A 15,431-nucleotide genomic window follows, 5' to 3' on the forward strand; every position below is an offset into this window, starting at 1 on the left:
TTTTAAACATGGTATTTGCAAAGAAAGTTTTTAAACTATGAAACATGACGAAAAAATTGTATCTACCTTAACTTTGTGGACCTCGTTGGCTTGGTGTTCGGGGGTGCAGTTGTGGTGGATGATTCCAATGCCCCCACAGAGCTAGTGCAAAAACCAAATGAGCAGGTTTAGGAAAGAGTGTTTGATGCAGCTTCAAAGTCTTGATACAGCTTGTGCAGCTGCTCTCTTCGAGAAACTTACAGCCATTGCAATCGCCATCTCAGACTCCGTGACGGTATCCATTGGCGACGAAACCAGTGGTGCTTGGAGAGTGATGTTCTTGGTAAGCTTTGATGTAAGGTCCTTCGAAGAGGATGGAAAAATTGTCCAATTAACAGAGATAAGTGTAAAAGTAATGTTCAAAGACACAAGAGCCAAAAAACTAATAGAGTGAAACGTAAGAATAACATGCTGACAAGCTGAAAACTGCAAAGTTTCAAAAATAAAGATAAAACAAAAACCGAACTTACAACATCGTCGGCGTTGAAATCGATGAACCCAGGAAGGATTAGGAAGTCGCTGGAAGATAAATGTATCTGTTAGTGAGTACACTGACACACACTATCAATTTATTGTGATGCCAGACGGGGTATTGTTACATATATCTGGAAACCATGTTTGAAATTTTTGAATTTAATTCATAAATGTACTAACTCGTGAGTCGTTTTCACCCCAAGAAAAAAGCTCAAGTTTTGCGCACTGTTCATAAGCCACATGAAGTAGTTCCAGCAGTTCCGGTAGCTCTCAGAAGATTTGGTTGTCGGTGGAAGAAGCTTGGCTTTTGGCATGTAGGGAAATGAGGCAATGAGTGATTCCTAAGAAAAAAAAACAAAAAAAAAAACAAGGACCCGTTTTTTTTTTTGTTTTTTTTTTTTTACTACAGTTTTTAAGATAAAAACAAATATAGCGCTTATAAAAAAAAACGTTTTGGCATACTTGCGCCTGCAGCTGAGAACGCAGGCGCAAGTATGCCAAAACTTGGTTCCAAGACCCGCTATTTTCAGCCATAACCTTTCGGCAGCTCTTTGCACAGACACGCAACTTGCGAAAAAAAATTAAAATAAAAAAAAAAGCCAATGTGTTGACAAATTGTCAAGGCGGAAGAGAAGACATACCGAGCATAACTGGATTATTCTCGGTTACAGACAGAGGTTACAGAGTTGCGAGGCAGGAAACGCAGCTCGTCTCATTCATTGGTGGGGCATGCAAAGCGAGTTGTTCCGCGGAACAAGAGGAACACAAATTTAGAACAAAGAGAAAAGGTTTCGACATGATGTAGCACTTTTTTTTCGCTGGCTTTTATTCCACTATTTCGACACAACGTGACCAGTCTTTTCTCGGTTGCAAAATATATCTTCCATTCCATTAAAAAAAAAAAAGTAATTTTAATTTTTATAGGTTTAGATCTTTCTAATAGCGCTGTCAAGCACACAGAGGTCCAGCCCTGTCGATACGATCACCAGCCTCGCATAACGACGCCCATATTTTGAAGAAAACAGGAAACGAAGCAACGAATAAACCGGTCACTAATCAGTTGCCCTCCTCCTCATTTTTTTTTTTTTATTGAGATCATCAGTTCAAAGACCCTGTTTTTGGGAGAGAGAAGAAAAAGAAAAAGAGCTTATTTAACACAACACATTGGCTATTCAAAAGGAGTGCCCAGAGCGAAAAAATAAAATTCTGATTAACACGCATCAGAAAATATTACAAACTGACAACTAAAGCCCGCAACCGCTGGCACAGGTAGAAAAATTTAATCGCAGAAAATATAAAACCAAAACCTGGCCAACGCTCAAACGATGTGCTCACGCCACACGCTACGCAGTTCTCAGACAGGTAACTCGCCCGAGGAAAAACAAAAACAGATAAACAAATAAAAAGAGGAGGAACTAGAAAAGCCCGAAAAAATAATTTGTTTTTGTTTCCCCCCAGCAAGGCCAGCGAAGTAACACCGCTTGTTGACGACGGCGGGTCTATGCGGAAGGTAGCCTACGTACTTGTAGGTGAGCCCATCGCCCGAGCCGATGAGGTGTTGGGCCGTGAGGCCGTCCTCGGAGAACGTCGTTTTCTTGTCGGACATGGTCAGAAGCGACGATGTCACCGGCTGCACAGTTCGAGGCCGAATGGAATTATCGCCAAAGCGCTCGACGGGGACTCAACGAAACGCACATGGACCTGCATTTACACGTCGAGATCCCCCTCGCGGGGAAGAGGGCGCCGGAGAGCCCAGTGAGGGCGCTGGAGAGCAGCGACAACCTTTTAGGAGCCGCCATGTTTTGTCTACTTGGATGCGTCAACGGTATTGACGGATGCGTCTAATGAGTGAATATTTAGTAAGTCGTTGAATTCAACCATTGAAATTGCGCAACAGTTTTTCTTGTAAGCAGCAAGCGTAACACATTGGTAAAACGCCCTGGAAAATAACAAAAAATGCAGAAGAGGAGGTGGAATGGGAAGGCGATAAGCGCTGTCTTGGTCGAGATTTTTTCGCATAATGTAGACACTTTCCCACTTATTGCGAATAGCACAAATGGGCAGCAAACAAGTTTCGTGTTTTTTTTTTTTTCTGAAAATTTTGCTTTTTTTTTTTTTTTTTGTAGGCGCGCATGAGTGGAATGGCGATTGCTACTATCGTTAGTTTGAGAAAGAGAGGGAGAGAAAGACCGTCTAAAAAGATTAAACAAATAAACCTAAAAAAAAAAAAAAAAATAGGGTTTACGACACACTCCTAGATCGGATTTTCAAGATATCGATCGAAATATTCGGTTCTTTGCGGCCCCCTGGTTTCGTTTTGGGGTGCACATGAGATGCGGCAACCAAATGCCGTATTTCCCGTTCTATAAGTCGCACCCCGGCACGATCCACATGGATCGATTTTAATTGCGACATCGGAGATTGCAACTTCCAACACGCTCTTCTTGCCGCATGTGCGGCGTCGCCACTGGGTAATCGCAAGCAATATCGCACCGTGGTAATGGCGTTGATGAGCCCGCGTGTCTGTATTGTGATCACGATATATGCAACAGCAGCCAATTTCAATATTCTTGCCAACGAGACGAACGAAAAATATAACCCCCGTCCCTAGTTTCGATCAAGACAGAAACGCAAATAAGTTGCACATTTGTAAAAAACGCATAACAAAAATAAAAAAATAAAAAAAAACATTAACACCGAAAAATACGATACCCGAAACTGCAGGAATCCCGTCAAAACTGCAACGATGGTGTGATTTGCACTTTTGTTAATTGGCATTAAAAAAAATATATATATCACGTGCTTGTTATCTCTGTAGACGCTGTAGACGCATTTTGTGGAGAACACCGCTTCGGTATCCCGTACTCGGCTGACTAAGGAATGGGGGACGTAAAACAAACAAACAAACACTTGTTTGCCTAAAACGAAACACGGCACGCAAACAGCCTCTTGCCCCCGACCGCACGACATTCACGGCCTCGATGAACTCGGGAGCGTCGGCTTCGGTCCTTATCGTTCACTCGTCGGACCATCTTTGTTCCCGATGCTTGGAGACTGCTTGTCTAGCCAATATTCTGTTCGTCGACCTTCGTTTTCAGGCTACCCGAACTCGAGAGCAGATAAGCCGTGTGCTGCCACGTCGTCTGCTCGCCCGCCTGCCGCGTTGCTTAATTTATTACTAAAAGGGGGCTCTGTAAGTGCTGATAATGACTCGAACCAGACAATAAACGCAGCCAGGACTAGATAAGAGTAGAAACGAAATCCGTAAAAGCATGCACAAAGTTCTTGAAAATGCCCACTTTGCTCGGTAATTGAATATCCGGAGCTTGTGAATAACGAGGCAGGGGTTGCCATTTGCAGTGGTATCTAATTACTTTTTTTACTTATATGTGTAATTGTGGACCGTTAGTCTTGACTAAAGGTAGCCTGTATTCGTTAACCTTTGACATTGTAATCGCAATTTAATTTTTTTTTTTTGCATCATGTAATTATAATTTTTTTTTTAGTTTTGACTCCGCTAGCGGATAGAGCGAGGCTTGCAGCACAAACACTACGCCTGCACATCGACTATCTGAGCAAAACTAAGCAAAAAAATAGACTTTAAAAAAAAAAAGAAGATAGATAGATTTAGGTTATGATGTGTGCTTTGATTGCCCTATTGTAATTAGAATTTAAAATCTTTTCTTTTTCATAGTGTAATCGAGTATTGTGAATTTTGATCCCTTCGCTCCGGCGACGTGCGCAATCGAAAGCGTCGCTGTGGTCAGCCTTCCATGATTGGGCGAATGCTGACTATGACGTCAGCAAAGGATTTTTCATCGAGAGAAATAAGAGGAATGTAAGAACCTAAATTTGACGGTGTTGCCAGTGTTGCTTTGAGAGCGCTATGATTTCAAGCTTCCACCATGCTCATGACAAACACCATCGAACTTGTTGTTCGTAAGGTAATGACGTCACGAGAGGTAATCATACGAGGGCACCACCAAAACATCTCCCCGCTATCTACGAGCGCGAGCTAGCCCGCAGTCCTGGCTTTGAGACGTACATTTCTAGCGCGAGTGCTCGTTCTGCGGCCTGGCGGCCATAGCTGTGTGCGGCAGCTGAGCGCGTGCTGACGGCAAGCTTCCGCAGTTTTTTTGGCAACGTTCGTTCCGCACCATCAATATTGCCGGTCTATTAATCTGAGCTCGTTCTGAGCGTGCGCTCTGAGCATCACCCTCAAATGAGACCACTATATCAGTCAATTGTAGAACGACGTGAAGCTCGCACGGTGCTCGTGGGAAACTCGCGGGGCGCATCAGAGTGACCACTCGTGCAGCAGGCGCAAAGCAAGACGTAGACAAACGCGAATCATTAGATTATCGTCCCGTTCCGCCACTACTCTAGGGATAGTGCCACTAAATAAGCTACGCTGCAGAGTAACGACACTTGGCCATATTGTGTCTTAAAATCATGGTTGCCAGTTATCTGAAGCTTTATCTGAAATCACAGGAAATGTTTTTCCGACCTCCACAAATGTTTAAACCGTTCGCGACAGAGCAAAGCAATATTACATGACCTTCCTAACACAGAATCTAATGCTGAGGATGTTGCACTTTTGAATCATGACGATCGGCAGTGGCGTCTGTTTTGCATACGAGCCAAAATGGCGGCGCCCACAACAATGTCGGGGAACGGAGTGCCGATACTCTAAGCGCAGCTTATTTAGTGGCTCTATCTATGGAGTATTCACTGGCGGCCATATCTGTGTGCGCGAATTCTGAGCGCATGCTGATGGCAAGCTTCCACAGTTTTTTTGCAACGTTCGTTCCGCACCATTGAGAGTGCCGGTCTTAGCAGCCTATTGATGTGAGCTCCTTCTGAGCATGCGCTTTAAACAGCACCCACAAATATAGCGTCCAGTGAATACTTCCTGTAAGGGGTGTTCACTGGACGCCATATTTGAGGGCGATGTTTAGAGCGTATGCTCGAAACAAGCTCACATTAATAGCCTGCTAAGACCGGCAGTCTCGATGGTGCGGAATGCCCGTGGCGAAAGAACTGTGGAAGCTCACCATCAGCACGAGCTCAGCAGTCGCGCACACAGCTATGGCCGCCAGTGGATACTCCCTATAGGGAGTATTCACTGGACGCCATATTTGTGGGTGCTGTTTAGAGCGCATGCTCAGAACGAGCTCACATTAATAGCCTGCTAAGACCGGCAACTTTGATGGCGCTAAATGCACGCTCCAAAAGGACTGCGGATGCTCGCCGTCAGCACGCGCTGAGCAGCAGCGCACACGGATATGGCCGCCAGTGGATACTCCCTATAGGGAGTATTCACTGGACGCCATATTTGTGGGTGCTGTTTAGAGCGCATGCTCAGAACGAGCTCACATTAATAGCCTGCTAAGACCGGCAACTTTGATGGCGCTAAATGCACGCTCCAAAAGGACTGCGGATGCTCGCCGTCAGCACGCGCTGAGCAGCAGCGCACACAGCTATGGCCGCCAGTGGATACTCCCTATAGGGAGTATTCACTGGACGCCATATTTGTGGGTGCTGTTTAGAGCGCATGCTCAGAACGAGCTCACATTAATAGCCTGCTAAGACCGGCAACCTTGATGGTGCTAAATGCACGCTCCAAAAGGAAAGCGGATGCTCGCCGTCAGCACGCGCTGAGCAGCAGCGCACACGGATATGGCCGCCAGTGAATACCCCCTATACGCACGAGAGGTAATTTTGGCGCACCCCGAGTTTCCCACGAGCTTCAAGTCGTTCCATTTGCTATATTACCCAAGCATCAAGAATAATGCAGGGATTGGTGTTCCACGGGCCACACCCGCGCGCCTTCCTCGTATAAAAGATTCGAAGTAGATAACCAAAATAAAGCGTTGACGAACGCGCGTGCAAAATAAAATTTGTTTTAGGTTTTTGATTTAGAAAAGTTACTACTGGCGAGGCCAGCACGTGCGGCGCGTGGAACACCAATCCCTGCATTCTCCTTGTTGCTTGGGTAACATAGCAATAGGTCTATTGACTGATATATAGTGGTTTTCGATTATACTCAGCATGTTTCTAATTGAAACCATAATTTTTACCAATTAAAAAAGGAAGTTTTAGTTAATTATCCGACTTATCGCAAAGATTCGCCACCCACATAATGTCCCCCAGGCCAAACACCCGGTATATATACAATATTACTACGGCTGCCACTTGTCAATCTTCACCCATTCGCATTGATCTGCGAGATCAAACCCCATGTTCGCGCCAGCAGTTTTGATAGCGTTGTATACACTGAGTATGAAACGGAGTATGCACTTATAGAATTTGTGTACGCCACTTAAAGGGATACTGAACCAATCGTTTTAGTGTCCGTAATAAGTGGCGCGCGATCTTTCCACGATCCAAGTAGCCGCAGGTATGCGCGAGCACACGCAAGGAAATTGACGTCATAGTCCCCCAGTGAAATGTATACGGGCTCCGGACAAAAAGGAGAATAAAGCAAGATTTTCATCTCCACAAGTGAACGCTACGGTGTTTGTTACGTCAATTAATTGCCTACCTTTTATTAGAGTGCCTTCATACACACGCGCGCTTTTGCCTGAGTGGTGACATCTCAGCCATTTTCCCGCCCAATCGTTTTTTAATGCATTTACCCATTTTAGCGCCCAAGTCACAAACCGAGTGCGCGAGAGCGTCACGCGCTGGCACATTCAGGGCAACAATGGATGTCTTCACCCTCAAACATACGGACATTTAGGCACCCTACCTTTTATCACCAGACTCCACAGTGGAGATGAAAAGCCTGTCTTTATTCTCCTTTTCCCCGGATCCCACACATTTCACTGTCATCTCAAGCGTGAATGGGAGAAAATGATGTCAATTTCGTTGCGTGTATACTCGCGCACGCCGCGGCGGCTGTTGGCTCGTGGTAAGATTTTGCCCCACTTATTATGGACAGTGAAATGTTTTGCACCTCCTGCACTGGCGCAGAAAAGTGTAGGGCAGTGCACTTCCGGTATGCGTATTGAGGTACTTTTCTGCACCGGTGCAGGAGGTGCGGGTAAATCGAACGAGCCTCTTGGTGTTTCCGCGGCTACGTTCTTTCGATTGTAAGGTGGAGGCAATGACGAGGCATTCCTAGAGCTGACGGACGAGTCACACGGTGTGTCTTATCTAATCGGGAAAAGACCCCCGGGAAAGTTGAAGAGCGTCTCCCCTTATCTTCTGCTCGCCTTTTCACAGCTCTGACGGCGGGCTCTGGCGTGAGCGGCGAACTCGGCGGCGATAAGGGACGTGTACCGGGACCAGAACCGAAGGACGGCATCGACCTTCGGGGGTTCATTTTTGGCCTCACTCTCTCGAGTAATCCAATTAAAGGTAGTCGTGTAGCTGTCGACCTTGCTCCGATTCCGTGCCCGCTAGCCATCAGGTGCTGTTCCCCTCTTTCCGTCCGTCAACTTGGGCCTTCGATCTCGGCGAACGAAGATCTCCGAAGACTCCGAAGTAGCGTGCGCGAACAAAGGCAATAAAGCGTTAGTATTTTTTTCTTTTTCACGCTCTAGGCTGTTAAAAGAGATGGGCTCAAACTCCCGTATACTCCACAAGTCCGACCGATGCAGCCAACTATCAAGAAGCACCAAAAGTGCATCGTCACGGCGCTCACCGACTTTGTGCGTTAAATCGTGCACAGTGCTGGCGCAAGCTACCACCCAGTCATAAAGGGCACAGCCGTTGGCAGACGCACAAAGGCGACGAGCGCCGTGACGGTGCACTTTTGGAGCTGGTTGATTGGTTTATCGGATGGTAGGGTGAATCTGGTTTCTGCGCACGCGCATTGTCCACTCCGGAATCCTATACGGACAGACGTGGGCTTGTTTGTAAACAGTGCGTTGGTGGGACGACGTACCAACGCGCAACTCACTTAAAAAGAGTCTCATGGCATCAACATTGCGCCAACCGAATTTAGTTGAGGAAAGTTCATATTGTAACATTTGTCTGCGCATGAAAAAGTAATTCGTGTGTCTGTTTAGCAGCGATTTTAAAATGTCCTTCTTATATTTCGGTCGTAGGCGCGATTGACTTCTCGAACAGACCCCATAACTTCCCTTTTACAATGATCAAGTTTTTTTCACCTTATAAAGACCTCAAGGGCCCCGAGAGTTATAAAACTCCGCGATCCGTATACTGTATGGAGGATAAGGGAGAAGAGCCCACTTCGGTTTCTGTATTATACTGTCTCGTGTGCGAGCAGCAGATGCGGCCGAGCATTGACCCATAAGAAGCTTAACGGAATTCTTGGTAAACGGTGGATACGGTTTCTTATCGACGCGTTATCGCCCTTGCGCGGCCTATACTTGATATATTAGCACTCATGTCCGACGCTTTTCTTGCCTTACTTTGTGCCTGTGAATACTGTTCCCCAACACTTGGACAAACTGCTTTCTAACGCAATAGTGCCACGAGCCATTGCAGAGCTGTGGGCGTGTCATGTGACTATGCGCACTCACCGGTCGTTGCGCAACCCCACCCGTAGGTATACAGTCGAGCGGTATTAGATTTACTTCGGATGGCTCTTAACAGATCCGCCACCCGCCCAAAGCGGAAAACACTTTGAAGCTCGCCAAGAGCCGTCCCAAAGGAGTCATGGTGAACGCTCGCTGCTCCCAGCACGCACTTGACCACATAGCGCACAAGGCACAACTATGGGCGCCAGTGAATATGCACGCGCCGAAGACATTTTTGGGGACGTACTACCAATGCCAAAGCACCACGTAACAAATACAGCTCCTCGCGTAACTCTATAAAACTTGAAAAAAAAAATGTATGTAAATAAAGCTCAGACATTACCTGAGTGCGCAGATAAACGATGCGGGCAGTCACTGATTGCAGCCGAAGGGAACGCCACGGTGGCGGGCGTAGATGCTGCAAAGTGCTGACGTTGGCGGGAGTTTCGCACCAGTATCGAATGGCCCCCCGCTTTGTTTGTCGTCGGGGCAGTTGACACCGCATAGCGAAGCAGACAATAGAAAGCCTCGTCTGCAGGATGCCGGTGCTGATGGAATTCAACGCCATGCTGCCGCGGGAATGGCGACGGGTTTGTCTGGAAATAATTTTCCCTCCTTCTTGGCGCAAGAGTTGTCAACTGAAGCGTACGTATCAAAAATTAAAGTTGATCTGATAATTTATAACCGTGCTCACGAGCCTGTTTATTATAGACAAATAATAAGAACATCCGTTGGTCGATTAAGAGCGATCTGAAAGCGCTCCAGCTAAAGCAGTATATAAATGCTTAATTACATGAAAAAAAAAAAAAAACAGGCGCATTTTACGTTTGTTTTGATTATTCGGATAAATTCGGGAGCGATCAGAATGTGTCGGTCATGCGTTATGCGTGCGCGGTTATGAATGTGCATTGTACGCGCGACCCACTCCGCGCGTTCATATCAGAATGATTGAGACAAGTCTCAATTATTCAGGACTAACGGCATCGTGACATCACGTGGGAAGATTTCTCATTCACAAGTCAGCTGCGCGCGTCGACAGTTGCGTATACGACCGCAGAATGAAAACACGCGAATAAGGTAATAAAATAAGATCAAGAGGAGTGATCGAGGAGCTTGAAAGTTTTTTTTCAAGGTAAAAATGTCGTTTCTTTAGATCACGCAAAAAGTTTATAGAAAAATGAAAGCCCCGCTCCTTTATTGGCCCAACATAGGCTGCGCAGCCAGAAGAAAAACATTGGGTACCGATTTATCCTCCTAATAATAAATAATGGAAGCAAAACGGTCTCGTACGACCTAGGACTCTGGCAAAAGCTTTGGTCACGCACGGGAATCGCGTGTCGGATCGTTGAGGAATCAATCCGATATCGACTCCTGCTGTCGGGACAGACATGCCGGGTTTGGGTGCTGTTTAGGACGGAACGTTCCACCTGAAAACAGCGCATTTAAGTTTTCGTGCAACATTTCACTTATTCTCACGCATTCCTTTTGTCCGAGATTGATTTTGATGGATTGACCCTATACTACGGCGTATGATGGCGGAAACTTGAATTTTCTTTTTTTTTTCTCGGCTGCAATAAGAACGAAGAAGAGCCTTTCAGAGTCGTGGACCAGCATCCTCTGGAGTTGTATGTTGCTAATAGGGAGCTTTCGTAGATCGTTTCCACCGTCCCGCAAGGCCCTGCGCAACCCGCTACGATACCGGGAACTCTACAGTCAAGGCTATCGGCGCGCAGGCGCAGTAGCAACTTCTTCGTTGCGGAATGCTTAGCGGAGGGGGCAACGCGGTCTACAAAAACTCCCTTTTGTTGCGGAGAGCGTATAGCGAAGTAGGGGAAACGATCTACGAAAACTCTTTAATTACCTCCGTTGACGAAGTCCATTGTACAACCAATGCGTGTCGAGATTGTCAATCGGTATGACGTTAGGCGGTGCTCAAGGGTAAAAGCAACACCACCAGAATGCCCAAAGCCACGTGAACAGCCTCCCCTCTCTCCACGTGACGTCATCAAACTCGCCCGAGCCCGACGCCGAGCGTCCTTCGACGCGTTCATTGGACACGAGGCCCAGCCGAATGCTGACGCAGAACTCGCGTCCAATCAGCGTCTGCGCCGTGATCTCATTTCGATATATTACGTCGAAAATGCTAGAAATGCTAGTGCACGCGTGCTTTGATGAAGTCAGCGCCAAAAGTGCATTCACGGCGCTGATCGTCTTTGTCCGTTTGATGTCACCAACCAAAACCAATCACGCACAAAAAAAGAAAAGAAAAAGAAAAACGCAGGATAGCGGCACATACACTGTGCATACGCTTGGTTTAGCCGGCGAGAGTAAACGCACAAAGACGACAAGCGCCGTGACGATGCACTTTTTGGCGTAGCTTGAACTAAAGTCGCTTGATACTTCTTCTACAAGTAACGACAACCAAGAGAAATGACAAAACACATTCTGATGGAACAAATAAGCGACGTTCAGTTCAAACCTCTGATGTGTTCCGCCATTCGCTTCCTAAAACCTGCACCGTCACGCATTCGGCGCTTTAAAGAATGTCGCTACTCGTACGAAGCTCTTATCTAGTAACGTTAGCTTAGAACGGCTACCTTCGGATCGTAGAATCGCCTCCGGTCGGACCTGAAGTGAAACGGAAGTTGCGTAATCCAGGTAATGTGGGTTGAAATCGCAAACTTGTAAAACTAACGAGAAAGAAAAGCGGAAAAAAGGTCACCTTGACCACGTTCTTGGGTAACGTCTTATCGAGCGTCCCGTCCAGCCCCCTTATCTCGGCCGCTCGTGGGAGCGATAACTCGACGCTGTCTGGACGGAGAGCCGAGATTTTAGAAACGACCAACACCGAGCCTCTGCGGAGACAGCTAGCCGTCTGCGTTCTGGCAGGCTCTGGCGAAGCGTCAGCCCCTGACTCGGGCTGATAAAAAAGGATCAGCGCGCACACAAACACACCCTTTCGCAAACAAGAATGTGAATGTCTACGTTCGGTATAAGTCAAACATTTACTTGCATGTGTTTGGTCTTCGAAGGCACCAGACAAAAATTTGAAACTAAATAAATAAAATTGTAAGACAAGTCGGAAAAAGGCTGAAGGTACATCGTCTGCTAGGCGGCACTCCACTGTGATAAATGTCGTAATAGTTTTTACCATTAAACGAATGAGTGTCCTCCAATGAGGTGACGTTTTCAGAATCTTTCGCGAGACACCGACAGACCTCTTGCTAGATTGCCAAAGCATAAAAAAAAAATAATAAAGAAATGCTGGGACACGCGTTTGACTGCGTTGCGGCGAGAACCGAAAGCGAGTCACCGGCACATCTGTGCTTCGTATGAAGCGTGGAATCCAATCCAAGGAATCATCTTGGCACGCGATATAAGCAGCAGGAATGTCCTGGTTTCTCGCTGCCGCAACGCAGTCAAACGCAGTCAACCGCAACTGTCTGAACCAGGCTTTAATGTTGATGAACGCGCGTGCTGAGTGCCATCTATTTTGTATTTTTACTTTAGAACAGCTACTGCTTCAGAAGGCAGTACGTGCAGCGCATGTAACAACACTCGCCCGCACTGCCTGAGCCTGGGTAATTTAGCAAAAATTCTATTCAAGTTCGACACTTTGTATCTAACATTGGTTGGATACAAGCAGACCCAGCTCGTGTTCGGTGTTTTCGCACAAAACATAATCTCCGTGCTATCTAAATGATGTCAATCGGCAGTTCCCATTTCATGTTTGTGTGTCAAGCACATTCTCCGAGGGAAAGGTGGAATAGTCAACTCCCCTTTCGGTGCTCATTTGCATTAGACAGTGCGCCTACAGCGTCAAATCCAGCGTCCGCGAGAACGCATGCGCATCTCGCTCTCTTGACCAACACCTCCTCTCGACGCTGTGCCGAGGGAGAGGGTTGCCGCCGACTGTACGAGGTGTTGCTCGGTGTTGCTGTACGCCGAGATGCCGGAATTTGCCGGACTCGCCAACCCAAGACGCCAGAAACGGCTGTCTCCACCGTCCCACCGTCCGATAGATGGTGGTAGCCACCCGTACCAGTTCACAAAGGGGAAAACCCCCCAGGCTGCGTGCGTCCCTAAACTCGTCAAACGCAAAGTTGGAACCGAAAGTCCGCGAAGCGCACCGAATAGACCTCGGCGAAAAAAGCGCGAAGTCATCGTCGTGATTGTCCAATCAGTGCACTCCGTCAACTTGAAGCGAAAAATAGGGACTCTAACCAAAAATTTAATAAACATTTACCCGACGTTTCGGGACCAGTTCGGTCCCTTGTTCACGGGTGAGTGACGAAAAGGAAAGAACACGCGTCGCTTAAAGGGATGCTGAACCGAAATTTGGATTCCCCAAAACACGCGGCAAAAGCGTGCAACGGGATGCTACAAACTCCAAAACATCACTCATACAGCGATATTTAAACGGATGACCGTATTTAAAAAAAAAAAAAAAAAAAAAAAAAAAAAAAGAGGCGCATCTGCCAGGAATGTTGACGTCATGTTTCTCCAAGAAGGAGAGGGAAGGGCCTCGCGTCTTCTCCGCCTCGCGCCTCGAGGCCTTGAGGGGGTAAACCAAAGAGAGGAGGAAACTAGGTATCTTGACGGTCACGCGCCTCGTCGGCCTGGTTCAATCTCGACTTCTTTTTTCAAAAATACGGCCGTCCATTTGAGATATCGCCTTACTAGTAGTGTTGTAGGGATTGTAGCATCCCGCCTACATCTCCAGCATCGTTTTTCTGAAATCCAAATTTCGGTTCACCATCTCTTTAAACGACCATACGGAATCCACTCTGTCAACTTTCGGCCCCAACTTTGTGTTTGACGAGTTTAGAGCCCCAGCGGTCCTAATGAGGCAAAAGCTGTAGGCTCCAAGGTCATTGGTGGGAATGTTGTGAACTTTCGTCGAACCTCGATTTTGACGTCACCCTCAAGATCGGCTGGTTCGCCGAACCTTTGAACTTTCACTAAAGTTCGAAGAAGTTCAAGTTCTGGACAGTGTTGCCCGGCTTCTACACGAATATTTCGAATTTAGGGAAAGAAATAATTTAGAAACTAGTTTATTTTATTTATTTATGTAATATTTACCACTGTTTACACATGTAAAACCGAAAATATGCGCTTTTCATGCTTTCGTTAGTTAGTAATGTGAATCAGTGATGCCAATACATCGAACAAATATTGCACTTTTCCTCCGCCAAATAAAATCAACTTTTTAACGACCATCTTGCATACCGCAAAAAGGCGTTTCTGGAGCGTTGCGGAGGCTGGCGGCAACGTACTGAAGACATGTTTTCCACTGGTTCGTCGTCAGTTGCCGGACAAGTTCTACTGAACCGAAATTTGGATTTCGCAAAGTAAGGCTGCAGAAGTGTTGAACGGGACGCTACGAACTCCAAAACACCACTCGTACATCGATATCTCAAATGGATGGCCGTACTTTTGGAAAAGAAGGGCGCGATCAAGCGAGTTCTTTGACGTAACTGCCCTCCGAGAGAATTTGAGAATGAGGAGAAGCGGCCTCGCTTCTCTCCTTCTCGCTTCGGTTCACCAGCTTGACGGGACGTAGCGAGGAGGAGAGAATCTGAATTGTGACGTGCCTTGTCTTGTCGGCCTCGTCGGCCGGGTTCAATCGCGCACTTCTTTTCCGAAAAATACGGCGATCCGTTAGATATATCGCCGTATGAGTGGTGTTTTTTGGTTTTGCAGCTTCCCGCCCATCCGCCCGGCCTTGTTTAGCGAGCTCGAAATTTCGGTTCAGTATGCCTTTAAAACCCTGTGTAAGTCGTTAGACTTGCCGTTGAGAACACGTTGAAATTTTTACGGAAGCGCAGAAAGGGGCAGTCTCGGGAGCTAGCTAAAGGGATGCTGAACCGAAATCTGGATTCCCCAAAACACGCGGCAAAAGCGTGCAACGGGATGCTAGAAACACCAAAACATCACTCATACGGCGATTATCTCGAACGGATGACCGTATTAAAAAAAAAAAAAAAAAAAAAAAAAAAAAATAGGCGCATTTGGCACGAATGTTGAAGTCATGTTAATTTCTCCGAGGAGGAGAGGGAACGGTCCTCACGTCTTCTTCGCCTCGCGGCCTTGAGGGACCTTGAGGGGTCACGCGCCTCGTCGGCCTGGTTCAATCTCGACTTCTTTTTCCAAAAATACGGCCGTCCATTTGAGATATCGCCTTACTAGTAGTGTTGCAGGGATTGTAGCGTCCCGCATACATCTCCAGCATTCTTTTTTTGAAATCCAAATTACGGTTCACCATCCCTTTAACAACGCGATACCCTCTCCCACATTTTCGAGCGCTCGTCGTCCGACTCAGATGCGTGCTCGCGTACGCCACGTGGTAGCCGGAGGAAAGACGATGGAAGGGGCGTACTGAGGACTCCCATAATTCGTCGCGCGGCTTTTTGCAAAGGGCCTAAAGGA

The 15,431-nt window shown here is 46.9% G+C and overlaps 1 protein-coding gene across 1 annotated transcript in view; it reads right to left on the reverse strand.

The window, feature by feature from the left end:
- LOC8024599 (inosine-5'-monophosphate dehydrogenase 1) overlaps positions 1–11,881 on the reverse strand; it is a 28,284-nt gene extending 16,403 nt beyond the window's left edge. The window contains exons 1-6 of the mRNA XM_029980674.4: positions 11,725–11,881; positions 9,346–9,598; positions 2,037–2,214; positions 510–558; positions 241–342; positions 67–141 (exon numbers count right to left, since the gene is read on the reverse strand). Of these exons, the coding sequence (XP_029836534.1) occupies positions 67–141; positions 241–342; positions 510–558; positions 2,037–2,119 (309 nt within the window). The 5' untranslated portion in view covers positions 2,120–2,214; positions 9,346–9,598; positions 11,725–11,881. The remainder of the gene's footprint in view (positions 1–66; positions 142–240; positions 343–509; positions 559–2,036; positions 2,215–9,345; positions 9,599–11,724) is intronic.
- Between the last annotated feature and the right edge of the window lie 3,550 nt (positions 11,882–15,431).

The sequence above is a fragment of the Ixodes scapularis genome, unplaced genomic scaffold (genome assembly GCF_016920785.2).
Source record: "Ixodes scapularis isolate PalLabHiFi unplaced genomic scaffold, ASM1692078v2 PGA_scaffold2__306_contigs__length_199485367, whole genome shotgun sequence".
NCBI classification, from domain to species: Eukaryota; Metazoa; Arthropoda; class Arachnida; order Ixodida; family Ixodidae; genus Ixodes; species Ixodes scapularis.